The sequence below is a fragment of the Mustelus asterias genome, chromosome 29 (genome assembly GCF_964213995.1).
Source record: "Mustelus asterias chromosome 29, sMusAst1.hap1.1, whole genome shotgun sequence".
NCBI classification, from domain to species: domain Eukaryota; kingdom Metazoa; phylum Chordata; class Chondrichthyes; order Carcharhiniformes; family Triakidae; genus Mustelus; species Mustelus asterias.
The window spans coordinates 7160337-7188280 of record NC_135829.1 but is presented as its reverse complement, the minus strand read 5'-3'; the positions used below and the strand labels follow the sequence as shown (position 1 = coordinate 7188280).

Genomic DNA, 27944 nt, shown 5'->3' with positions numbered 1-27944 from the left:
GCTTCCTCCCTGTAGGGGACATTTGCTTTATTGCCTGGAGGGGGACAGTGCTGGGCAGTGAGCGCATGCGTAGTCCTGTAGCTGGAGGGACTTCCGCCCCTCAGTGGACACTTCCGCCCCACACTGAGAACTTCCGCCCCCAGTCAGCACCTCCGCCCCGCACTGAGAACTTCCGCCCCCCAGTCAGCACTTCCGTCCAGTGGGCATTTCCGCTCCAAATTGGAACGCCCGCCCCGCAGGCAGCGTCATCAGGCTTGCACGTCACCCGGTTGCCTGCGCGGACCAGGCCGCAGCCTCCGCCGTTTGCCCACCCTCCCGGCAGCGATGGACATCGCGCACCTGAGGAGCGGCAGCTCGGTGCTGAGCAACGTGGCCGAGGTGGTGGAGCGGATCCTGACCTTCCTGCCGACAAAGTCGCTGCAGAGGAGCGCCAGGTAATTCCTGCCCCTTACCCCCTAGCAACCGGCCCCCCCATCCCTAGCAACCGTCACCCCCCCATCCCTAGCAACCGGCACCCCCCCATCCCTAGCAACCGGCCCCCCCATCCCTAGCAACCGTCACCCCCCCATCCCTAGCAACCGGCACCCCCCCATCCCTAGCAACCGGCCCCCCCATCCCTAGCAACCGGCAGCCCCCCCATCCCTACCAACCGGTCCCCCCATCCCTAGCAACCGGCCCCCGCATCCCTAGCAACCGGCCCCCCCATCCCTAGCAACCGGCCCCCCCCATCCCTAGCAAACGCCCCCCCCATCCCTAGCAACCGCCCCCCCCCATCCCTAGCAACCGGCCCCCCCCATCCCTAGCAACCGGCCCCCCCCATCCCTAGCAACCGGCCCCCCCATCCCTAGCAACCGGCCCCCCCATCCCTAGCAACCGGCCCCCTCATCCCTAGCAACCGCCCCCCCATCCCGAGCAACCGCCCCCCCACATCCCTAGCAACCGCCCCCCCATCCCTAGCAACCGGCACCCCCCCCCCCCCATCCCGAGCAACTGGCACCACCCCCCCATCCCTAGAAGGTGACGTCACAGGTGGAGAAGGTGGTGAAGAAGGCATATGGCATGCTTGCCTTTATAGGACGGGGCATAGAGTATAAAAGTTGGGGTCTGATGTTGCAGATGTATAGAACGTTGGTTCGGCCGCATTTGGAATACTGCGTCCAGTTCTGGTCGCCACACTACCAGAAGGACGTGGAGGCTTTAGAGAGAGTACAGAGAAGGTTTACCAGGATGTTGCCTGGTATGGAGGGGCTTAGTTATGAGGAGAGATTGGGTAAACTGGGGTTGTTCTCCCTGGAAAGACGGAGGATGAGGGGAGACTTAATAGAGGTGTATAAAATTATGAAAGGCATAGATAGGGTGAACGGTGGGAAGCTTTTCCCCAGGTCGGTGGTGATGTTCACGAGGGGTCATAGGTTCAAGGTGAAGGGGGGGAGGTTTCACACCGATATGAGAAGGACATATTTTACACAGAGGGTGGTGGGGGCCTGGAATGCGCTGCCAGGCAAGGTGGTGGAGGCGGACACACTGGGAACGTTTGAGACTTATCTAGTTAGCCACATGAACGGAGTGGGAATGGAGGGATACAAAAGAATGGTCTAGTTTGGACCAGGGAGCGGCACGGGCTTGGAGGGCCGAAGGGCCTGTTCCTGTGCTGTATTGTTCTTTGTTCTTAACCGGCCCCCACTCCCATCCCTGGCAAACGGCAGCGGACCCTCCCTCCATCCCTGGCAAGTGACAGCCTCCGCCCCCCATCCCTGGCAAGTGGCAGTGTCCCCCATCCCTGGCAAGCTGCAGCACACCCTCCACCCCCCCCCCAATCCCTGGCAAGTGGCAGTGCCCCCCTGCCCCCCATCCCTGGCAAGCGGCAGCACCCCCACCCCCATCCCTGGCAAGTGACAGCCTCCGCCCCCCATCCCTGGCAAGTGGCAGTGCCCCCCATCCCCCAATCCCTGGCAAATGGCAGTGCCCCCGTCCCCCATCCCTGGCAAGCTGCAACACACCCTCCACCCCCCTCCAATCCCTGGCAAGTGGCAGTGCCCCCCTGCCCCCCATCCCTGGCAAGCGGCAGCACCCCCACCCCCATCCCTGGCAAGCGGCAGCACCCCCACCCCCATCCCTGGCAAGTGGTAGTGCCCCCCCCCCATCCCTGGCAAGCGGCAGCGCCACCCCCCCCATCCCTGGCAAGCGGCAGCGCCCCCCCCCCCATCCCTGGCAAGCGGCAGCGCCCCCCCCCCATCCCTGGCAAGTGGCAGCCCCCCTTTCCCCCCCCCCCCATCCCTGGAACCCTGCTACCCCCTGCTCTGGGAACTGGCACCCCATTCCCAATGGCCAACACTGCCTCCTCCCCCATGCCATTCACAACCTCTTGCCTAATCTCTCTCAAGCTCCCAGGAACCAGGTCCCCAACTCCAAACCTGGTAACCAGCTGCTACTAACCCCATCCATCCCAGCTGCCCGCTTTCCGCACTCGCGCCCTGGTGCCCCATCCACTTCAGCAGCCGGGGGTCTTTTCCCCCTGGCCAACCTGAACCGGCGCCCCGCACCCTCTGGCAACCAGCCTCCAGCCGTAACCACACATCACCTGCCACACCATCTCAAAAGCCAGTTCCACCATATTCTGTGTTTTAGCGTTGAGGAATTATATTGCAGAGTATGCAGGCTGTGGAGGGACTGTGCGCGGAGGGTGCTCCGGATGCACCAACGACTATCGTGGATCTCGACGAAAGGCCACACTTACATCGATGAGGAAGATGGCGATCATTTCCTGATGAAAAAAATGATTGTTGACTTGGAGGTAAGAATCAATGGGCCGAATGGCTTCCGGTGCTGTTATGTACTCTGATGTTCATTGCTGTAAAGGATGGAGGAAATTTAAAACGATGCAAAAAGTGATCTGAAGTGCCAGTTAGCCACGCATTATTTTACAAAGATAAATTCACTTCTAAACTCCTTTGGGACATCCTGGGATTGTGAAAGGTGCGAGAGAATCATCTTGCTTTATCAGCACCTCCGCCAGTGGATGAAACTGAATTCAAGGAAAATTGTATTTTTATTTTAATTCGTTCATGGAACATGTGGGTGGCTGGCTGGGCCAGCATTTAAGTAAAGTTAAATAAAAAGTTTGTTTATTAGTCACAAGTAAGGTTTACATTAACACTGCAATGAAGTTACTGTGAAATTCCCCTAGTCGCCACAGTCCGGCGCCTGTTCGGGTCAATGCACCCTAACCAGCACGTCTTTCAGAACGTGGGAGGAAACCGGAGCACCTGGAGGAAACCCACGCAGACATGGGGAGAATGTGTAAACTCCACACAGACAGTGACCCAAGCCGGGAATCGAATCCGGGTCCCTGGCGCTGTGAAGCAGCAGTGCTAACCACTGTGCTGCAGTGCTAACCACTTGTGCTACAGTGCCGCCCCATCCCTAGTTGTCTTTGAACTGAGTGGCTTGCTAGGCCATTTCGGAGGGCAATTGAGAGTCAACCACATTGCTATGGCTCTGGAGTCACATGCACCAGACCAGGTAAGGACAGGGCGGCACAGTGGGTTAGCACTGCTGCTTCACAGCGCCAGGGACCGGGTTCAATTCCTGGCTTGAGTCACTGTCTGTGTGGAGTCTGCTCGTTCTCTCCATGTCCGCGTGGGTTTCCTCCGGATGCTCCGGTTTCCTCCCACAACCCAAAGACGTGCCGGTTAGGGTGCATTGACCCGAACAGGTGCCGGAGTGTGGCGACTAGGGGATTTTCACAGTAACTTCATTGCAGTGTTAATGTAAGCCTACATGTGACAGTAATAAGTAAACTAAAACAGATTTACTTCCCCAAAGGACATTAGCGAACCAGATAACTTCATTGCAGTGTTAATGTAAGTGACACTAATAAATAAACTGAAACAGATTTCCTTCCCTAAAGGACATTAGTGAACCAGATTTGTTTCTCTGTCAATCGACAATGGTTTCATGGTCATCAGTAGGTTCTTATTAATTCCAGATTTTTAAAAATTGAATTCAAATTCCACTATCTGCCGTGGCGGGATTCGAACCCAGGTCCCCAGAACGTGAGCTGAGTTTCTGGATTAATAGTCTAGCGATGATACCACGAGGCCATCGCCTCCCACTTAACTTCTCTGGTATTGTGGTATTTCTGTCTGATGCTATGTCTGTAAATTGCCTTGGGATATTTTCGTACATTTATCCTACTGGATAGGAATGAGGTTAGGTTATATCCTAGGATTCTTTGGGAGGCAAGGGATGAGATAGCAGAGCCTTTGGCATTGATCTTTGCGTCCTCACTGTCCACGGGGGTGGTGCCAGAGGACTGGAGAATGTGGTTCCTCTGTTTAAGAAAGGGAATAGAAATGACCCTGGTAATTATAGGCCGGTTAGTCTTACTTCGGTGGTCGGTCAGTTGATGGAAAAGGTCCTTAGGGATAGGATTTACGACCATTTAGAAAGATGCAGCTTAATCCGGGATAGTCAGCACGGATTTGTGAAGGGCAAGTCTTGCCTCACAAATTTGATAGAATTTTTTGAGGAGGTAACTAAGTGTGTAGATGAAGGTAGTGCAGTTCATGTCATATACATGGATTTTAGTAAGGCGTTTGATAAAGCCCCCATGGTCGGCTTATGAAGAAAGTAAGGATGTGTGGGATAGAGGGAAGTTTGGCCGATTGGATAGGTAACTGGCTATCTAACAGAAGACAGAGGGTGGTGTGGATGGAAAATTTTCAGACTGGAAACCGGTTACCAGCAGAGTGCCACAGGGATCAGTGCTTGGTCCTCTGCTATTTGTCATTTTTATAAATGACTTGGAGGAGGGGGCTGAAGGGTGGATTAGTAAATTTGCTGATGACACCAAGATTGGTGGAGTAGTGGATGAGGTGGAGGGCTGTTGTAGGCTGCAAAGAGATATAGATAGGATGCAGAGCTGGGCTGAAAAATGGCAAATGGAGTTTAACCCTGACAAATGCGAGGTGATTCATTTTGGTAGGACAAATTTAAATGTGGATTACGGGGTCAAAGGTAGGGTTCTGAAGAATGTGGAGGAACAGCGAGATCTTGGGGTTCATATCCATAGATCTCTGAAGGTTGCCACTCAAGTGGATAGAGCCGTGAAGAAGGCCTATAGTGTGTTGGCGTTCATTAACAGGGGGTTTGAGTTTAAGAGCCGTGGGGTTATGCTGCAACTGTACAGGACCTTGGTGAGACCACATTTGGAATATTGTGTGCAGTTCTGGTCACCTCACTACAAGAAGGATGTGGAGACACTGGAAAGAGTGCAAAGGAGATTTACCAGGATGCTGCCTGGTTTGGAGGGTAGGTCTTATGAGGAAAGATTGAGGGAACTTGGGCTTTTCTCTTTGGAGCGGAGGAGGTTGAGAGGAGACTTGATAGAGGTTTATAAGATGATGAGGGGGATAGATAGAGTGAACGTTCAAAGACTATTTCCTCGGGTGAATGGAGCGGTAACTAGGGGGCATAACTATAGGGTTCATGGTGGGAGATATAGGAAGGATGTCCGAGGTAGGTTCTTTACGCAGAGAGTGGTTGGGGTGTGGAATAGACTGCCTGCAGGGATAGTGGAGTCAGAAACTTTAGGAACATTTAAGAAGCTATTGGATAGGCACATGGAGTACTTCGGGATGATAGGGAGGAAATAGCTTGATCTGGGTTTCAGACAAAGCTCGGCACAACATCGTGGGCCGAAGGGCCTGTTCTGTGCTGTACTGTTCTATGTTCTATGTTATTTAACATCACAAACCTGCTCCACCATTTATTGAAATCACAGAATCCCTACAGTGCAGAAGTAGGCTGTTCGGCCCAGCGAGCTTGCACCAACAACCCCACCCAGGCCCTATCCCCGTAACGTCATGTGTTTACCCTGCCAGTCTCCTTAATCACTAGGGGGCAATTTAGCATGACCAATCCACCTAATCTTTGGAGCGCCCGGGGGAAACCCACGCAGACACGGGGAGAATGTGCGAACTCCATCCAGATAGTGACCCGAGGCCGGAATTGAACCCGAGTCCCCTGGCGCTGTGAGGCAGCAGTGCTCGACATGATTGGCTGTTCAAGCCTGTAACTCGATTTCTCCTTCACCCCTTTATACCCTTATGTAGCGAATATTTCAGTGTGAGCAAAGGAGGAGGACCATTCACTTGACTCTTTGTGAACCCAAGTATCAATCCAGATTGTATCCTCCCAGCTGGACAGGTTGCCCTCTGAGCCAAGCTGATGTTAAGTGATGTTCTTAACCCTGATCAGAGTAGGTAATTCAGAATCTTGCTTTCTTTGCTGATCGCACGCCAAGCGCTGCTCACCAATCATCCCTGTCCTCGCCGACCTACTTTGTCATCAGTTCCCCAACACCCCAGATATGAAATTCTCATCCTTGTTTCTACATCTCTCTTTGTGTTTATTTTATTTATTAGTGTCACAAGTAGGTTTGCATTAACACTGCAGTGAAGTTACTGTGAAAATCCCCTAGTCGCCACACTCTGGTGCCTGTTCGGGTACACTGAGGGAGAATTTAGCACCTAACCAGCCCGTCTTTCGGACTGTGGGAGTAAACCGGAGCACCCGGAGGAAACCCACGCAGACACGGGGAGAACGTGCGGACTCTGCACAGACAGTGAACCCAAGCCGGGAATCGAACCTGGGTTTCTAGCGCTGTGAGGCAGCAGTGCGAACCACTGTGCCACCGTAACACCCATCTCTCCATGGCCTTGGATCTTGACAGCCTCATGTACATTCGCCCCCGGCTCCAGCTACTGTTCTTTCAGCTTGTTAGGTGTAGAATTCTCTCTCTCAAAGCTCCCTGATCATCTCTTCCTTCAAACCTAACTTCGAACCAGCCTTATTTTTATTGTGTTGACTGGGACCTTGGCTTCCAGACTCCCAGATGTCGGATTTGAGAATTACTCCAAAGGTGCAGTCGGATAATGCGCTCTGACTTTGCTCGGTGAGCATTTGCATGGTAATTGTCCAGAATTGTTAACCACCCCTGGGCAACTGTGCTGTGCTGTGAAAGATCTAAGAAAGCAACTTAAATTGCTTTGGACGATGCAGTCAAGGTTACACTAATTGTTACTCTTAATAAAAGTTAGAAGAAATAAACTATTAATCATCTGGATCATTCCCGCATGGGAGTGGGACTGTTCCCTCCCTCCTCCCCACCCTTCCATGGGATTTCTGCCCCACCCCCGACCACCCCAGTCACAGCCCTGACTCATCCTCGACCTGACTAACGCCACCCTCCCCCATCCCTGACCAACCCAGTTCCTCCTAATGTCTGCCCCCCTGAACTCCGACCGCCCCCCCCCCCAAACAAAACCATCAAATCCTATCCATGAAGCTTAAACACCCGTCTTCACCCTGCCTGTCATTTTCAGTCGGACCTCTAAACTTACCTGCTTCACGGCACCTTGTGCAATAAAAATGGGGCCTGTCCTCCTTTGCTGCAACTATGTTCGACTTCGACACTGGAGCCCGAGTTTACGCTGCGCTGCCTGGATCTCGCCCGGCTTGAGTTGGAAGGTCAGGCAAGATGGGCATGGTCCACTACGACTCTCACCAACTTTTACAGATGCTCCATAGAAAGCATTCTTTCTGGTTGTATCACAGCTCGGTATGGCTCCTGCTCTGCCCAAGACCGCAAGGAACTGCAAAGGGTCATAAATGAAGCTCAATCCATCGTGCAAACCAGCCTCCCATCCATTGACTCTGTCTACACTTCCCGCTGCCTCAGCAAAGCAACCAGCATAATTAAGGACCCCACGCACCCCGGACATTCTCTCTTCCACCTTCTTCCATCAGGAAAAAAATACAAAAGTCTTGAGGTCACGTACCAACCGAGTCGAGAACAGCTTCTTCCCTGCTGCCGTCAGACTTTTGAATGGACCTACCTCGCTCTAAGTTGATCTTTCTCTAGACCCTAACTATGACTGTAACACTACATTCTGCAGTCTCTTCTTTCCTTCTCTATGAATGGTATGCTTTGTCTGTATAGCGCGCAAGAAACAATACTTTTCACTGTATCCCAATACATGTAACAATAATAAATCAAAGAAGAAATTTGGTGCAGTACGGAGCAGCAATATGACACTGATTGCCATTCCGTGGAAGTTCCTCCTTTTGGGGAGCTGCCCCTTTTTACTTTGTCCTGACTTAATCTGAGTTTGTTTATTTGGATTGACCTAAAAAGAGGGCAGTCCATTCTTTAGCTGTAGTCGTTCAAAGTCGGGTCTGGAATCAGGTTTCTAGGGTCTGCAAGGTCCTCAGTGAACCAGTTGTATTTTTACAACAACTTGACCACTGTTGGGGTCAGTTTTGCAAGTTTGCATGAGGGGATTTGAATCCGTGATATCTTGGTTGCTAGCCCCAGTAACAGTACCACTATATTAAAGGAGAGATGATGGTGTCGTGGTCCTGTCACTGGACGAGTAATCCAGAGGCCCAGGGTTCAAATCCCACCACGGCAGCTGGTAGAATTTAAATGCAATTAATTGAAACTGGGATGAACAAAGCTCAGCATTGATTGCCGGAAAAACCCATCTGGTTCTCTAATGTCCTGTAGGGAGGGAAATCTACTGTCCTTGCCCGGTCTGGCCTACATGTGACTCCAGACCGACAGCAATGTGGTTGATTCCGAACTGCCCTCTGTTCTTGGAGAAACTAAGATTGAGAGATGATTGGTTATGATCATGGATGGTCTAAATACAGAGAAGATGTTCCTCTTATCGAAGAATCAGTTCACGGGCAATTAACAATGGGCAGCAAAGGCTGGACTTGCCAGTGATCCCACATTTTGATTTTGATTTGATTTATTATTGTCACATGTATTAGTATACAGTGTAAAGTATTGTTTGTTGCCCGCTCTACAGATAAAGCATACCGTTCATAGAGAAGGAAATGAGAGAGTGCGGAATGTAGTGTTACAGTCATAGCTAGGGTGTAGAGAAAGATCAACTTAGTGTGAGGTAGATCCATTCAAAAGTCTGACAGCAGCAGGGAAGAAGCTGTTCTTGAGTCGGTTGGTACGTGACCTCAGACTTTTGTATCTTTTTTCCCGACGGAAGAAGGTGGAAGAGAGAATGTCCGGGATGCGCGGGGTCCTTGATTACGCTGGCTGCTTTGCTGAGGCAGCGGGAAGTGTAGACAGAGTCGATGGATGGGAGGCTGGAGAAAACCCCTATAAAGCGCTCCTCCAAATGATCCTACTTGCTATTCTTACTGGGTGCCATCCTCCATACATACTGCCTTGCTGCGTTTTGAATCCAAACATCAAACCCAATAGGCGTCAATTAAAAACATCATCAAAATTTAAATCCCCTGTGGCTTGGCTCACAGTAAGTGTAATGATGCATGTTATGCATTCATGTTGGTACGGAGCCGTGGCTTCGCGGTGAAGATGTGCTTGAAACAGTTTGTCCTCTTAAGGCCACATGTCTGAGGCCAGCCAGCGTTTAATTGCTGTAAGGGGGATAAAAGGGGTTTGCGGATTGCAAGAAGCTGATCATTTTTTGCTCGCGGGCAACACCAAAACAGCACATAGCAACTTTGATTTGATTTATTATTGTCACATGTCTAAACATACAGTGAAAAGTATTGTTTGTTGTGCGCTATACAGACAAAACATACCATTCATAGAGAAGGAAACGAGAGAGTGCAGAATGTAGTGTTACAGTCATAGCTAGGATGTAGAGAAAGATCAACTTAATGCGAGGGTAGGTCCATTCAAAAGTCTGACAGCAGCAGGGAAGAAGCTGTTCTTGAGTCGGTTGGTACGTGACCTCAGACTTTTGTATCTTTTTCCCAATGGAAGAGAGAATGTCCGGAGTGCGTGGGATCCTTAATTACGCTGGCTGCTTTGCCGAGGCAGCGGGAAGTGTGGACAGAGTCAATGGATGGGAGGCTGGTTTGCGTGACGGATTGGGCTACATTCACGACCCTTTTGTGTTTCCTTGCGGTCTTGGGCAGAGCAGGAGCCCATGCCAAGCTGTGATACAACCAGGAAGAATGCTTTCTGTGGTGCATCTGTAAAAGTTGGTGAGAGTCGTAGCTGATACGCCAAACCCCTATCTCTCTCTCTTTATGGACGATTTTGACACTTTGAGTGATAGACCATTGAACTCAACATTGACTAGAGATGGAATTTTCAGCCTTCTCTGTTTTGGATCCAGATAATTTCCACACAACTTAATCTGCTTGTAAAATAAAAGCAATTTGTGTTGCTCCTAGTTGTGATTGTTGGCTGGTTCTCAGCAAGTTTCTGTTCTGTAGTTGGGACGGTGTGTTCCATAAATACTATGTCTCTCTCTCTCCCTTCTAAATAGGAGGTTTATCTACTGCCAGATACAGTACTCTACATGGCTGGCACTGACACTTTCAGCGCACAGGCTTCTAACAGGCGGAAGAAAGGTGAAATACTTACTTTGGACATAAATGAATTTATTTAAATGATGAGAATTAATTTCAGTATAAATAACACAAATGTTTACATTGAGTTAATTCATTTGAATGCAGGGGAGTGACTATATTTTGATGTAAATCGCTCCTGATTTCTTTTGTAGCGACTATAATTTCCAGTTTATGCTTCACGTCCGCCTCCTCCCACCCCTCACGTCCAATCCATCAAGATGTCCTAACCATTCCTTTCTCCCTCATGTTTAACTAGCTTCCCTTCAAATGCGTCCGTTGGGTTTGCCTCCACTGCTCTTGACGGTGGCGAGTTTCTGATTCGCACTGCTCTCCAAGGGTGGCCCGGCGACGCAGTGGTTAGCACTGCTGCTTCATAGCGACAGGGACCAGGGGTTCGAGTCACTGTCTGTGTGCGGAGTCTGCACGTTCTCCCCGTGTCTGCGTGGGTTTCCTCCGGGTGCTCCGGTTTCCTCCCACAGTCCGAAAGACATGCTGGTTAGGTGAATTGGCCAAATTGTGCTAAATTCTCCCTCTGTGTACCCGAATGGGCACCAGAGTATGGCAACTAGGGGATTTTCACAGTAGCTTCATTGCAGTGTTGATGTAAGCCTACTTGTGACGCTAATAAATAAACTTAACTTTACCTTTACTTGAAGAGGTTTCCCTTTAAAACTAATGGCAATTCCTTTTTTCATGCAAACCAGACGTTATACTTGTTACCCCGGAGCTAATGCCCAAGGCTTCAAGGCTGTTACAATTTGATCCACTGGCTGATGGTCCGAGACAAAAGCCGACACTCCCCTGTTTAAGAGAAATTTCATTCGCGCGTTCTCAAAATTTATACCTCAAAAGCTGGGAAATAGTACTTTCCAGATGTTGTACTTTGCAAATAGTTGCTTAAAAACTTTTCCGTTGCGCTTTCAGATCCAATGTGTGCGTAGGATTTAAGGCAGCCTCATGTTATTGAAACCTTTTATTATTCACTTGTTAATTGTACCTGTTTGTTTATATCTGGCTTAACGCCAAATAGTTGGGCTGCCAGATGATGTTTTAGAAACATAGAAAACTACAGCACAAAACAGGCCCTTCGGCCCCACAAGTTGTGCCGAACATATCCCTACCTTTTAGGCCTACCTATAGCCCTCCATCCTATTAAGTCCCATGTACTCATCCAGGAGTCTCTTAAAAGACCCGTTTTACTGCCGTTTGGTTCAGTCATTATTCATAAGACCATAAGGTATGGAGCAGAATTAGGCCATTCGGCCCATCGAGTCTGCTCCTCTATTCAGCCATGGCTGATAAGTTTCTCAACCCCATTCTCCCGCCTCTTTCCCCGTAATCTTTGATCCTCTTCCCAATCAAGAACCTATCTGTCTCTGTCTTAAATACACTCAAAGACCCAGCCTCCTCTGTGGCAATGAATTCCACAGATTCACCACCCTCTGGCTGAAGAAATTCCTCATCTCGGTTCTAAAGGGTCGTCCCTTTACTCTGAGGCTATGCCCTCGGATCCTAGTCTCTCCTTAATGGAGAACATTAATGGAAACATCTTCCCCGCGTGTGCTGTATTTGCACGAATGTGTATATAAGAGTGTAGCTGGTACTTGTCCCTCCTCTCTTAATTTGAATGTTGCAGAGAGAAGAGATGGACTGTCAAAGAAAAGCAAGGATGCAGAAGTGGCAGCAAAACTGGAGAGCTTGCTACCCTTGGAGTGCAAAACAGTGGGTGTCAGCTGCCCTGGAATTGTCTGTGAGTGGCATCTCTTGCGAGTTCCTTGTGTGTGCTGGTTAGTGCTTGTGTGACTGATCTGCGTGAGGTGTACTGAAATCAAGTATTGAAGAGATTAAATGTTAAAAATTCCTGTTGTTGTTCCGAATCAGAAAATAAGAAAAAGCATTAAAATTAAAATTCCATCTTTGACGTACTCCCATCCTGAGGCATCTGCTGTGATGTTGAGTGAGAGACTGCTTAGTATTACTGCAACTGCGGATTTACAGCCAATTCTGGGAACCGTACTTTACTGCAGATGTGAAGGCAAAAAGATGGCGAGAAGATTTACACAAGAGATAGAAGCTGGAGTAGGCCACCAGGCCCTTCGAGCCTGTCCATCCATTCGATACTATCATGGCTGATCTATGCCGGCCTCAACTCCTTTTCTGTGCCATTTCCCCCATAGCCCTCTATTCCTCGATCTATCAAATATTTATCCACCTCCATTTTAAATACTTCTAATGATCCAGCCTCCACTACCCTTTGGATAGAGAATTCCAGAGATTCGCCACCCTCCGCGAGAAGAAATTTCTACATACCTCAGTTATAAATGACCGGCCCTTTATCTTGTAGCCATGTAGCTCTTGTACCTTGTTCGAGAATCTCCCACTAGTGAAAACATCTCACCATCTACCCTGTCCAGCCCCCTCAGGATCTTTATATGTTTGAATAAGGTCACCACTCGCCCTTCTAAACTCCAAGGAATACAGACCCAGGCAATTTTTTTCTCTCTTCATAAGATATAGGAGCAGAATTAGGCCATTCGGCCCATCAAGTCCACTCCATCATTCAATCATGGCTGATATGCTCCTCATCCCCATTTTCCTGCCTTCTGCCCATAACCCTTCAACCCATTACCAATTAAGAATCTGTCTAACTCATCAAATTTACTCACCGTCCCAGCATCCACCGCACTTTGGGGCAGCGAATTCCGCAGATTCACGACCCTTTGGGAGAAGTAGTTTCTCCTCAAGCCTGTTTTAAATTTGCTGCCCCTTATCCTAAGACTATGACCTCTCGTCCTAGAATGTCCCACAAGAGGAAGCATCCGCTCCACGTCTACTTTATCCAGACCTTTTATCATCTTATGTACCTCAATTTGATCTCCCCTCATTCTTCTAAATTCCAGAGAGTATCGGCCTAAACTGTTCAATCTCTCTTCATACGACAAACCCTTCATCTCTGGAATCAATCTCGTGAACCTCCTCTGAACTGCCTCCACTACATCTTTCCTCCAATAAGGGGACCAAAACTGTGCACAATGCTCCAGGTGCGGCCTCACCAATGCCTTGTACAGTTGCAACAATACTGCCTTATCTTTATATTCTATCCCTTTAGCTCTTGATGGGACAACCCTCTCGCCCCAGGAATTAGCCTGGCGAATCTCCTTTCGACTGCCTCCAAAGGAGGATTGAGGAGAATGGTTGCAAGGATGAGGTACTTTTGGTACATTGGTGAAACGGGGCTGTTCTCCTTAGGGAAGAGAAGGTCGAGAAGAGATTTACTAGATGTGTTCATAATCATGGCTGGGGGTTAGAGTGGATAGAGAGAAACTTCCTCTTGCCGAAGGATTGAGAACCAAGGGCCTCTGATTTTAAAGTGAATGGTAAAAGACAAGGGAAAAGTGTTTTCATTTTCGGGGCGGCACGGTAGCACAGTGGTTAGCACTGCTGCTTCACAGCTCCAGGGACCTGGGTTCGATTCCCAGCTTGGGTCACTGTCTGTGTGGAGTTTGCACATTCTCCTCGTGTCTGTGTGGGCTTCCTCCGGGTACTCCAGTTTCCTCCCACAGTCCAAAGATGTGCGGGTTAAGTTGATTGGCCATGCTAAAATTGCCCCTTAGTGTCCTGAGATGTGTATGTTAGAGGGATTAGTGGGTAAATATGTAGGGATATCGGGGTAGGGCCTGGGTGGGATTGTGGTCGGTGCAGACTCGATGGGCCAAATGGCCTCTTTCTGCACTGTCGGGTTTCTATGGTAATTCTATGATCTATGATAAAGCATGTGGTTAGGATCTGGAATGTACTGTCTGAGATGGTGATGGGGGAAAAGTTAATTGTGGCTTTCAAAAGGAAATTGGATAATTATCTGAAGAGTTTGCAGTGCTGTGGGAACAGGGTGGGTTTCCTCTGGGTGCTCCGGTTTCCTCCCACACGCCAAAGATGTGTGGGTTAGGTTGATTGGCCATGCTAAATTGCCCCTTAGTGTCAGGGGGATTAGCAGGGTAAATGTGTGGGGTTATGGGGATAGGGTCTGGGTGGGATTGTGGTCGGTGCAGACTCGATGGGCCGAATGGCCTCCTTCTGCACTGTAGGGTTCTCTGAGTGGGACAAGCTGAGTTGCTCTTGCAGAGAGTCCACATGGACAAGAGAGGCCGAATGACCTCCTCTGTGCCTCTTTTGCAGTCATTTCTGATGTTGCCCAGAATGGGAATGTCCTCCGGCTGTTGGAGTGGCAATGGAGCTGAGCCTCCTACTGCCCTCTTCCAACAGACAAGTGCATGTTTCCCAGCAGGAATCCCAAGTTTGCCTTTTCGTAGTGGGATCCCTCGCTACTTTTTTCCCCAAGCATGCTTTGCTGAGCTGTCCACCAGATAGTGTCAAAATTCACACATTTTAGCAGGGAGTCATCGTGCATGTTTTATCAAGCTTCTGTTAGTTTGCTTTGTAAACTGTGGTTAGGTTTCATGATCTGCAATCTGGAGGTTTGAAAACCTTGAATTGGATTTAGAATTTGGTTTTTGGAGCAAGCAAGCAATGGGTTTGCCCGGTACATTCTGAGCATTGGCTTCATAACTTTAAGAATGGAATCTATCCAACCAACTTGTTTGCCAACAAGATTTGGACCTGTATCGATGCTATATGTAAAATCCAAGACTTATTCAGCGTGGCTGAGAAGCAAATGCTTGGACATCTGTCCAGCTTTGCATTCTTGCGCAAGATGCAAATTGCCCAGTGCATGCCTTGAGGAGTGAAGCAATAAATTGTTTTTCCTACGGCCATATGTTCTAATTCTAGTATACTGCAAAGGGACTGTGCAATTGGAATGGAAATCTCTTCAATATGCTGCTGATAGCACACGCTAGCTGCTTCATAGAATCCCTACAGTGCAGAAGGAGACCATTCGGCCCATCAAGTCCACACCGACTCTCTGACAGAGTATCTTACCCAGGCCCTCTTTCCCCCGCAACTCCCTGTACCCCCAAACATTTACCATGGCCAATCCACCTAACCCGCACACTGTGGGAGGAAACCGGAGCACCCGGAGGAAACCCACGCAGACACGGGGAGAACGTGCAGACTCCACACAGATAGTCACCCGAGGACGAAATTGAACCCGGGTCCCTGGAGCTGTGAGGCAGCAGTGCTAACCACTGTGCCTGTTATTTGGCATTTGAGTACAAGCTCATCATTTTGCAACTCATCACCCAACACCTCATATTTGTGGCGATGAGAGATTGAATTAGGGACTTTGGAACAGGAGTAGGCCATTGAGTCTGTCGAGCCTGCATGATTCAACCACTTGAGTCATAGAATCCCTACAGTGCAGAAGGAGGCCATTTGGCCCATCGAGCCTGCACCAACATCAGCCCTACCCAGGCCTTATCCCCGTAACCCCACGTATTTGCCCTCCTAGTTCCCCCCCGATACCAAGGGGCAATTTAGTATGGTCAGTCAACCTAATCCACACATCTTTTGCAGTGTGGGAGGAAACCGGAGCACCCGGAGGAAACCCCTGCAGACAGGGGGAGAATGTGCCAACTCCGCACAGTCAGTGATCCAAGCCAGGAATCGAACCCAGGTCCCTGGCGCTGTGAGGCAGCAGTGCTAACCACTATGCCACCGTTGCCGCTCATAATACGATCATGGCTGATCGGACCCTTCAGTGCCTTTTACACACACCCAATTGTCAGCTGTGCTATGCAGTCCTTCATTTGAGTAGTTTCTCAAGAAATAAATAATAACACAGCCCTTCTGCTGCCAAACCACCGTTGGAATTTTCCGTTAGCTGGACTCCAACACGTAAATTTCTGACACGTAAACTGGGTAGAAGAGATAAATCTGTTGGCTTGTGAACTCTGATTTGACTTGGGGAAACTCAACCTTGTGTTTATTTTATGCTATTAAATTTAACAGTCCACATGTTGTACACATCACCTTCCATGTACGTGTTAAGAACAAACTGTCAAACTCAACTAAATTGCTGACATTTAGGAAAATGATTTATTAGTGAAAGGATGCAGGTAATTGTAAATGTTTTATGAAGAAGTTCCGGACAAGTTAGGCACTTTGAGGTATTTAGCAAATAACTTGTGGTGGCATGATAGTTAGCACTGCTGTCTCACAGCGTCAGGGACCCGGGTTCAATTCCCAGCTTAGATCACTGTCTGTGCGGAGTCTGCACGTTCTCTCGGTGTCTTCGTCGGTTTCCTCCGGGTGCTCCGGTTTCCTCCCACAGTTCGAAAGACGTGCTGGTTAGGGTGCATCGGCCGTGCTAAATTCTCCCTCAGTGTATCTGAACAGGCGCTGGAGTGTGGCGACTCAGGGATTTTCACAGTAACTTCATTGCAGCGTTAATGTAAGCCTACTTGTGACATTAATAGATAAACTTTATATTCAGAGAACTTTGCACTTCGCATTAAATGGCAATAATAATACCTTGTTAGTAAACTATCCATTGAGTTGCCCATGCTGAGTTGATGCAGACATGTTATTTGCACGGCAGCACAGTGGTTAGCACTGCTGTCTCACAGCGGCAGGGACCTGGGTTCGATTCCCGGCTTGGTTGACTGTCTGTGTGGAGTCTGCACGTTCTCCCTGCGTCTGCGTGGGTTTCCTCCAGGTGTTCTGGTTTCCTCCCACAGTCCAAAGATGTGCGAGTTAGGTGGATTGGCCGTGCTAAATTGCCCCTTGGTGTCAGGGGGACTAGCTAGAGTAAATGCATGGGGTTATAGGGATAGGGCTTGGGTGGGATTGTGCTTGGTGCAGACTCGATGGGCTGAATGGCCTCCTTCTGCACTGTAGGGATTCTATGATTCTACATGTTGTAACACGTTGCAAAGTAGGCAACAGAGACTTGAGAAACTAACCGGCCACAGCCTATGCTAGGATTTCCAGTCTAAATGTTTACATGGGCAGTTTCAATGTTGACCATTGACATAAACCAAAAGTTGATTTATTTTTCAAAAGAAAAGACTTTATTTCGCTCAGATCTGAAGCCTATTGCCTGATTAATTTGTCATTCCAGACACTCCCATGGGATGTGGCACGCAGAGACCTCTCGAGGTAGAAGACGGAATTGCAGGGTTTGCCCTGCTCCTGCCCAAAATTGACGGCGTGACGGTCAAATTCTTCCACTTGTCGAACAGAGATTTGAACAATAACGCATTTGACCAAGAGAAACTCCAAGAGGCAGGTAGGTTCTGCCCCTCCCCCACACCTCACTATCCCTTCTTGGGCGACACGGTGGCACAGTGGGTTAGCACTGCTGCCTCACAGCTCCAAGACCCGGGTTCGATTCCCGGCTCGGGTCACTGTCTGTGTGAAGTTTGCACATTCTCCCCGTGTCTGCGTGGGTTTCCTCCGGGTGCTCCGGTTTCCTCCCATAGTCCGAAAGACGTGCTGGTTAGGTGCATTGGCCATGCTAAATTCTCCCTCAGTGTAACCCGAACAGGAGTGTGGTGACTGGGGGATTTTCACAGTAACTTCATTGCAGTGTTAATGTAAGCCTACTTGTGATTAATAAATAAACTTTAACTTTTTTACTTTACAGCATTAACGGGGATAAGTGTAAAATAATTTCGGAAACGTAAGGAGTGCAATTTGCGGGATAAATTGAAGTTCGGACACTTTTTATACTCCAAAGATTGCTTCTGTATCAAAAATAATGATGATAAAAACTGAGTTTGGTAAATGGTCAATAATTAATTGACAAAAAAAAAATGTCATTGTACTTGACGATTTAATTTTGGAATGGCTCACTGACTATAAACATCTGTGGCTAACTATTGGATGCAGTGAAAAGGAGCCATTTACTGCATTAAAAGATGTCTACTGAATTCCACTCCTCCTGTAAATTGACTTCAGATTAAAGACAAGCTGCTCCAGCTTTAGTCAGTGCCTTTAGTTAACCGCAATGATGCCAGACAGGGTGGCATGGCGGCGCAGTGGTTAGCACTGCTGCCTCACAGTGCCAGGGATCCGGGTTCGATTCCTGGTTTGGGTTCACTGTCTGTGCGGAGTTTGCACGTTCTCCCTCGCGTCTGCGTGGGTTTCCTCCGGGTGCTCCGGTTTCTTCCCACATTCCAAAGATGTGTGGGTTAGGTGGATTGGCCATCCTAAATTGCCCCTTATTATCAGGGGGACTAGCTAGGGTAAATGTGTGGGGTTATGGGGATAGGGCCTAGGGCCTCCTTCTGCACTGTAGGTGTTGGTGTCTATGTAAAAGATGAGCTCGGCACCTAGTTGGAGAATTGCAGTTGGAATGTGCTTGTAAGAAGCAGCCATGAGCCACACAGGCCTTCGTGGTTAGGTGCAATGACCGTGCTACATTTTCCCTCCGTGTACCCGAACAGGCGCCGGAGTGTGGGAAGAAACCACAGCACCCGGAGGAAACCCACGCAGACAAGGGGAGAATGTGCAGACTCCGCACAGACAGTCACCCGAGCCAGGAATCAAACCAGGGTCCTGGAGCTGTGAGGCAGCCGTGCTAACTACTGTGCAGCCATGAGCCGCACAGGCCTTCGACCCTGTGCTCTGCTGTTGAGCAAGATCACGACTGATCGACCTTAACTCTGCTCCCATCATAGAATCCTGCAGTGCAGAAGGAGGCTGTTTGGCCCATTGAGTTTGCCCCGACCACAATCCCACCCAGGCCCTAACCCCATAACCCCATGCATTTACCCCTAGCTAGTTCCCCTGACACTAAGGGGCAATTTAGCATGGCCAGTCCACCTAACCTGCACGTCTTTCGGACTGTGGGAGGAAACCGGAGCACCCGGAGGAAACCCACGCAGACACTGGGGGGAACGTGCAAACCCCACACAGACAGTGACCCAAGCCAGGCATCGAACCCTGCCACTGTGAGACAACAGTGCTAACCACCAAATCTCCATAATGCCTCGATTCGCTTAACACCCAAAAACCTACCATTCTCAGTCTCGAACACACTAATTGGGGATCCCCTAGTCGCCACACTCCGGCGCCTGTTCGGGTACACTGAGGGAGAATTTAGCATGGCCAATCCACCTAACCCGCACATCTTTGGACACTAAAGCCAGAGTTTTACCAGCATGCCCGCCCCGATTCCAGGGGTGGGTGAGGCCCGGAGAACGGCATTCTCCATTGGCTTCGGGCGGGATCGTACGAACCTCGGACGGACGTGCCAGTAAAATTGCACCCTAAGAGACAATTTAGCACGGCCAATCCACCTGCACATCTTTGGACTGTGGGAGGAAACCGGAGCACCCGGAGGAAACCCACGTAGACAAGGGGAGAACATGCAAACTCCACACAGACAGTGGCCCAAGCCGGGAATCGAACCCAGGTCCTTGGCGCTGTGAGGCAGCAGTGCTAACCACTGTGCCACCATGCCGATGCATGAGCCGCTGTCAGATTTTACTCATTGTATATTTAAGCTGAGCTTGCTTTACTCCCACGGTGGGTGGCTGGAAGGGAGAGAGGCTAATATTGGAATATTTAGGCTGTTTTGGATCCTCTCAGACTGCTGTGAGCCATCCATCACTGGAGTAAGGCTTCCACTTCCTGCCAGCACGGCCTGTGAAGCTCTCCATACGGACCTTTCATAGCAAGGCTAGTTCCAAATAAAGATGTTACAGTTTAAACACAGAAGGGATGTTACTACTAAAAGCAAGAAATCTTCAAATGGAAGTTTTGGCTTTAGCCAATGTATGTGAAAGCTTTCAAAAAAAAATCTTGTTGACAGTACATTTGATAGCTGGCAGGGGAATATAAATTTTGACCGTGATCCAATTGTAAATGGATTGATTACAATCTATGTGGCATAATGAAATTGAGGTAAAGAGAGCCAATTCATTTAGAACAGTTAAATATTACCTTTGTTAAAAATGTTCTGAGATTGGCCTGGATTTGCCTTTTGCCATTGTTACTAAGTTTAATAATCAGCGTCACAAGTAGGCTTGCATTAACACTGCAATGAACCTTCCAAAGCACTGCAATGAACCTTCCAAAACACTGCAATGAACCTTCCAAACCCACGACCACTCCCATCTAGGAGGACAAGGGCAACAGATACCTGGGAACACCACCACCTGCAAGCTCCCCTCCAAGCCACTCACCATCCTGACTTGGAAATATATCGGCCGTTCCTTCACAGTCGCTGGGTCAAAATCCTGGAATTCCCTCCCTAACGGCATTGTGGGTCAACCCACAGCACGTGGACTGCAGCGATTCAAGAAGGCAGCTCACCCCCACCTTCTCAAGGGCAACTGGGGATGGGCAATAAATGCTGGCCAGCCAGTAACGCCTATGTCCCATGAATGAATTTTAAAAAATGAAGTTACTGTGAAAATCCCCTAGTCGCCACACTCCGGGTACATCTGTTCGGGTACACTGAGGGAGAATTTAGCATGCTCAATGCACCCTAACCAGCACTTCTTTCGGACCATGGGAGGAAACTGGAGCACCCGGAGGAAACCCACGCAGCCACGGGGAGAACGTGCAGACTCCGCACAGACAGTGACCCAAACCGGGAATCGAACCCGGGTCCCTGGCGCTGCGAGGCAGCAGTGCTAACCACTCTGCCGCCGTGTACTAATCCTGCAAATTGGCATCCCTGTTAGATTTTTGACTTGAGTTCTATAGTTCATGTTGGGATAAAGCTACAAAGCCTTTCGTTAGGCAGGGATATCGAGGGAAGGCAGGGAGTTGAAACTCAGTTGCAGAATAGCTGTGACCGGGTTGATTGGTGGGACAGGCGGGAGAGTTGACTGGCCTTCCCCCGTTGGTATGTTTTAAGGTCAAGGACTGGCCTTTGAGCATAGATGCTGGTTGAGGTTGATCCTCGTCTGACAAGGGGAGGCAATGGCCTAGTGGTATTTTCGCTAGACTATTAATCCTGCAACTTAGCTGTGTACAGTTCTGGTCACCCTATTATAGAAAGGATATTATTAAACTAGAAAACGTGCATAAAAGATTTACTAGGATGCTACCGGGACTTGATGGATTGAGTTATTAGGAGAGGCTGGATAGACTGGGACTTTTTTCTCTGGAGCGTAGGAGGCTGAGGTGTGATCCTATAGAGGTCTATAAAATAATGTAAGGCATAGTTAGATGGTCAATATCTTTTCTCAAAGGTAGGGGAGTCTAAAACTAGAGGGCATTGGTTTAAGGTGAGAGGGGAGAGATACAAAATAGTCCAGAGGAGCAATTGTTTCACACACAGGGTGGTGAGTGTCTGGAACAAGCTGCCAGAGGTAGTAGTGGAGGCGGGTACAATTTTGTCTTTTAAAAAGAGTTTAGACAGTTACATGAGTAAGATGTGTATAGAGGGATATGGGCCAAATGCGGGCAATTGGGACTAGCTTAGGGATTTTTTTTAAAAGGGCGGCATGGACAAGTTGGGCTGAAGGGCCTGTTTCCATGCTGTAAACCTCTGACTCTAATGGCCTGGGGACCCGGGTTCGAATCCTGTCAGGGCAAATGGTGAAATTTGAATTCGATTAAAAAATATCTGGAATTAAGAATCTACTGATGACCATGAAACCATTGTCGATTGTCGGAAAAACCCATCTGGTTCCTTTAGGGCAGGAAATCTGCTGTCCTTACCCTACATGTGACTCCAGACCCATTGCAATGTGGTTGACTCTCGACTGCCCTCCAAGGGCAACTGTGGATGGGCAATAAATGCTGGCCAGCCAGCGACACCCATGTCCCACGAACGAATAAAAAAAAAAAATCCATGTGTGCAAGTTTTGCAAACAAGGCGACGGTCAGGGATGCAGCCCCCTGCTAACTTTCTGACTAACTCCCGGTGTGGAGCTGATTGTAACCTGCTTATTGCTACTGTGGCTTGAGATTGGGCAACTGGACACCGTCCACTGAATGACCCTGTGATTTCCATGGTCTGCATCGGCGCCTTCACCAACTGAGCCATTGGAAGAACTGAAATCACAGTTTTTAAACAGTGGCGATTCTATATAAAAATAAGGATGCACTTAATTTTATAACGAGCCTGTTTAATAACTGACCCTTCTTCCCATCCATTTGCACCAAGTAGCTACTTGTCACTCTGAAGCACCAATTACAACAAATCAGCTATGATATCCCCGTTGCGAAAATTGTCCCTGTATCTGATTTCCATTCATGATACACTTAAATGGATCTAATTACATTTGTGTCTCCGAGAATGATCGCCAGTAGTATGCAAATGCAGAAGAACATTTCATAACAACACAGTGTAATAAGCATTGGTGATTGAGCATCTAACCCATTTACTGGATTTTGTCAGACTTGATGCAGAAAACTCCAATTTACTGTCTCCGTGAGATCTTTTGCTTTGCCTACCACACTTTAGCACAGGCTGGGTCGTGATCTGTTGGGGTCTGTATCTCTAATTCCAGTCTACTTGCACAGGTTGAAAACAGCTTGCTTTTTACTTTGACAGGTGTTAAATGGGGGGAGGCGATGGCCTTGTGTATTATCGCTAAACTATTAATCCAGAAACTCGGCTAATGTTCTGGGGCCCCGGGTTCGAATCCCGCCACGGCAGATGACGGAATTTAAATTCAATTTTTTAAAAATCTGGAATTAAGAATCTACTAAAGACCATGAAACCATTGTCGATTGTCGGAAAAACCCATCTGGTTCACTAATGCCCCTTTAGGGAAGGAAATCTGCCATCCTTACTTGGTCTGGCCTACATGTGACTCCAGAGCCACAGCAATGTGGTTGACTCTCAACTGCCCTCAGGCAACTAGGGATGGGCAATAAATGTTGGCCAGCCAGCGACGCCCATGTCCCACGAATGAATCAAAAAAGAATAAAAATGTGTTAAGTGAAACTATTTGGACAGTTTCGAATTAATCCCCGGGGTTGTTCTATCACAATTCCATCCAATCCACAACTGACCTGGCAGTCCAGCTTTATACTGCAATGTCTCCCAGGTATTTTGACGAATAAATGTTGGAACGCTTTTTGACTAGAGGGTGTTGACTGAAAGCTCTTGGCCTCCACAGCCACATGGTGCCAGCCTCTTTTTGGGAGGGAGGAAAAGCGAAATTCACATTTATTTGATCCTTGGGGGAAAACAACATGTCGAGTCAATGAATTACCTTTTAAGTTTGTTTGTGGATAAACATAGAAACTAGAAGCTGGAATAGGCCATTCGGCTCTTCAAGCCTGCTCCGCCATTCATTTTGATCATGGCTGATCATCAAATTCAATATCCTGACCCCTTTGGTCCCAAGAGCTATATCTAATTTCTTCTTGAAATCAGACAACGTTTTGGCCTCAACTACTTTCTGTGGGAGTGAATTTCACACATTCACCACTCTCTGGGTGAAGAAATTTCTCCTCACCTTAATTCTAAAAGGTTTACCCCTTATCCTCAAATTATGACCCCTAGTTCTGGACTCCCCCACCATTAGGGACATTCTTTCTGAATCTACCCTGTTCGAATTTTATAAGTTTCTGTGAGATCCCTTCTCAATCTTCTAAACTCCATTGAATATAATCCTAACTGACTGGGATGGCAGGTCTGTCTCTCCTCATATGACAGACCTGCCATCCCAGGAATCAGCCTGGTAAACCTTCACTGCGCTCCCTCTATAGCAAAGACATCTTTCCTCAGATAAGGACACCAAAACTGCACACAATACTCCAGGTGTGGCCTCACCAATGTCCTATACAATTGATGTTAGGGACCCAGATCAGAAAGTCCAAGGTATTTTATGAAGTTAGCCTAGACCCCAACTTTTACATTTGATTTTGGTATTACGGTGAGGATAAGGTGTTTTGCTCCGGGTATTATATAATACCTAAACTGGAGAAGGAGGCCATTCAGCCCATCGAGCCTGTACCGACAACAATCCCACCCAGTATCCCCGCAACCCCACATATTTACCCTGCCAAAGGGTCAATTTGGCACGGCCAATCAACCCAACCTGCACATCTTTGCACTGTGGGAGGAAACCGGAGCATCCGGAAGAAACCCACGCCGATATGGGGAGAACGTGCAAACCCCACACAGACAATGACCTGAGGCCGGAATCGAACCTGGGTCCCTGGCGCTGTGAGGCAGCAGTGCGAACCAATGTGCCACCATGCCATATGATTCAATTCACCCACTACAAACGTTATGTAAGAACACAGTTAGAATCAAACAAAAAGAATTAGCATAACGTTTACCAATTAAAGTACTTAAACATGACAAAGTATAATTCTTAACAGTTAGCTATCTTTATAGTTCTAATTGTAAGCAACATTCCATAGACATAAATCCCTTTTTCGGAACCAGCAATACGCCCATGTGGATGCTAGTTTTCCAGCCTTTTAATACCTCTGGACAGAGATCCAGACAGCAGTTTCCAGAGAAGGATGTATCCTCAAACAGCAGAATTTCAGAGAAATAAACCTAGTCTGTGGCTGATCCCAGTCTCCCAATTTCAGAGACTCCGAGTTACTACTTTCTACAGGTCCCAGAAAGCAACTGAGCTTGATTTCTCTGCGTAAGCCTAGCTCCACCCAGTCACCTGATATTACTGTCGATCAACCCAATCAAGGTCTACTCTGCAAAACCCCAGGGAAAAAGCACTAAAACAGCAGAACAGCATTAGTTCAGATTGAAACAAGTATTCTAGCAATTAGGAACAATTATGCTGCTGCAGTGACAATACAGGGCTGCCGGATATAGACCCAGCAGCTACCGGTAATTAAAAAACTGCTAAAACAGATCCTGCACAAGAAACATGACAAATAACATTTATTTCTTTAAGGCACAGTATTGTCACAGTGGGACAGGGGTGATGTTGGGTAACTGCAGCTTTTGTTCAATAACTTTGTCCATTACTTTCAGCATATTGTCTAAGCGTTTGCAGAATTCAGCAGTGCAGAGGGACCTGGGTGTCCTGGTACATGAATCACAAAGTTAGTATGCAGGTGCAGCAAGTGATGAGGAAGGCAGATGGAATATTGTTGTTTATTTCAAGTGGCATGGAAGATAAAAGCTGGGGATGTTTTGCTACAGTTGTACGTGGCATTGGTGAGGATACATCTTGAGTACTGTATACCGGCCTGGTCTCCTTATTCGAAAAAGGACATTGGAGCAGTTCAGAGAAGGTTCTTGGGGTGACGGAGTTGTATTATGAGGAAAGGTTGGTCAGGTTGGGCCAATATCCATTGGAGTTTAGAAGAATGGGAGGTGATCTTATTGAAATGTTAATACTTTGAGGGGGATGTACAACAGATGCTGAAGGGATGTTTCCTCTTGTGAGAAAGACCAGAATTAGGGTCACTGTTTAAAAATCAGGAGTCTCCCATTTAAGGCAAAGATGAGAATTATATTTTCTCTCAGGGTCGTGACTCTCTATGAAACTCTTCCCCAGGGAACGGTAGAGACAGGGGTCATTGAATATTTTTAAGGGAGAGGTAGATGAATTATTGACCAACAAGGGAATCAAAGAATTGGGCCCCATACCAAAGGAAGGATGTGCCGGCCTTGGAGGGGGTCCCGAGGAGGTTCACAAGAATGATCCCAGGAATGAAGGATTTGTCATATGAGGAGCGGTTCTACACTCGATGGAGTTTAGAAGGATGAGAGGGAGGGGGGGGGGATCTAATTGAAACTTACAGAATACTGAGAGGCCTGGATAGAGTGGACGTGGAGAGGATGTTTCCACTAGAGGGAGACTAGAACTTGAGGGCACAATCTCAGAGTGAAGGGACGCTCCTTTAAAACTGAGATGAGGAGGAATTTCTTCAGCCAGAGTGTGGTGAATCTGGAACTCATTGCTGTGGAGGCCAGGTCATTGAAGTTTATTTATTAATCACAAGTAAGGCTTATGTCAACACTGCAATGAAGTTACTGTGAAATTGCCCTAGTCGCCACACTCCGGAGCCTGTTCGGATCAATGCACCCTAACCAGCGCGTCTTTCGGACTGTGGGAGGAAACCGGAGCCCCCCGAGGAAACCCATGCAGACACGGAGAGAATGTGCAGACTCCACACAGACAGTGACCCAAGCCAGGAATCGAACCTGGGACCCTGGTGCTGTGAGGCAGCAGTGCTAACCACTGTGCCACCCCCGAGTGTCTTGAAGACAGCAATAGATAGGTTCTTGATCAATAAGTGATCAAAGGTTATGGAGAAGGCAGGAGAATGGGGACGAGAATCATATCAGCAATGAATGAATGGCAGAGCAGACTCAATGGGCCGAATGGCCTAATTCTGCTCCTATAGAATCATAGGACTCCTACAGTGCAGAAGGAGGCCATTCGGCTCTTCGAGTCTATATCTTATGGTAAGGGGTCCACAAGATAGTTACACTGAGGCCATAATCAGATAAACCGTGATCTTGGATGGTGGAGCAGGCTCAGGGGGCCAAATGGCCTCCCCTTACTCCTAATTAACATGTTGTGTACTTTGAGCTGGTAATTGTAGGCCTTCTCTTTGTACCACTGCAATCCTTATAGTTACACTGCTGCAAAAATTATGGTGTTATTTAAGGAATGTAATTCAAATGTTTTTAAAAATTCATTTGTGCAACATGGGTGTCGCTGGCTGGGCCAGCATTTATCGCCCATCCCTAGTTGCCCTCGAACAACTTGCTAGACCATTTCAGAGGGCAGTTGAGAGTCAACCACATTGCTGGGGCGCTGGAGTCACATGTAGGCCAGACCGAGTAAGGGCCTAGAAGATGTCCCTAAAGGACATTAGGGGACTTTCACAGTAACTTCATTGCGGTGGAAGTCTACTTGTGACAATAAATAAATGGATGCAAACTTAGTGAACCAGATGGGTTTTTTCGACAATGGCTTCATGGTCATCAGCAGATTCTTAATTCCGGATATTTTTTTATTGAATTCAGATTCCACCATCTGCCTTGGCGGGATTCAAGCCCGGGTCCCCCAGAACATTCGCTGAGTTTCTGGATTAATAGTCTAGCGATAATACCACTAGGCCATCGCCTCCCCGTTAGGGGAATTCGGGAAATGTGATGTGAAGGTGATGGTGTACCCGTGATATTGTTACTCTTGTCCTTCAGGGTGGTGAAGGTTGAAGGACTGATAGGTGTCCTGCTTTGATGTGAAGGTATTGTTATTTTGGAGGCAAGGAAAAGTAATGAATTCCCATTAGGACAGCCTCTTGAAGGTTTCCAGGTTTACTAATCATTTAAAAAATTGGTATCTGATCTGTTACCACTGGATGGTGCTGCAATAAAGCTTTGTGTTGTTCTGTGAATTACGATGCATAGGATTTTCAGTGAAACTCTTGAAAATCGGTAACTTTGGAGCTTACTTCATTGCAAGGGCACAGAGATGCCCACTAGCAAAGTTCAGGCACGAAACCAATTTGATTTGATTTATTATTGTCACATGTATTAACATACAGTGAAAAGTATTGTTTCTTGCCCGCTATACAGACAAAGCATACCGTTCATAGAGAAGGAAAGGAGAGAGTTCAGAATGTAGTGTTAACAGTCATAGCTAGGGTGTAGACAAAGATCAACTTAATGCGAGGTAGGTTCATTCAAAAGTCTGACAGCAGCAGGGAAGAAGCTG

General features: G+C 48.1%; 1 protein-coding gene across 1 annotated transcript in view; it reads left to right on the top strand.

The window, feature by feature from the left end:
* The first annotated feature begins 215 nt into the window (after nt 1–215).
* Nucleotides 216–27944, top strand: part of fbxo22 (F-box protein 22) — a 36899-nt gene continuing 9170 nt past the window's right edge. The window contains exons 1-5 of the mRNA XM_078200087.1: nt 216–434; nt 2650–2794; nt 10332–10416; nt 12053–12166; nt 17435–17602. Coding sequence (XP_078056213.1) covers nt 325–434; nt 2650–2794; nt 10332–10416; nt 12053–12166; nt 17435–17602 — 622 coding nt within the window. The 5' untranslated portion in view covers nt 216–324. The remainder of the gene's footprint in view (nt 435–2649; nt 2795–10331; nt 10417–12052; nt 12167–17434; nt 17603–27944) is intronic.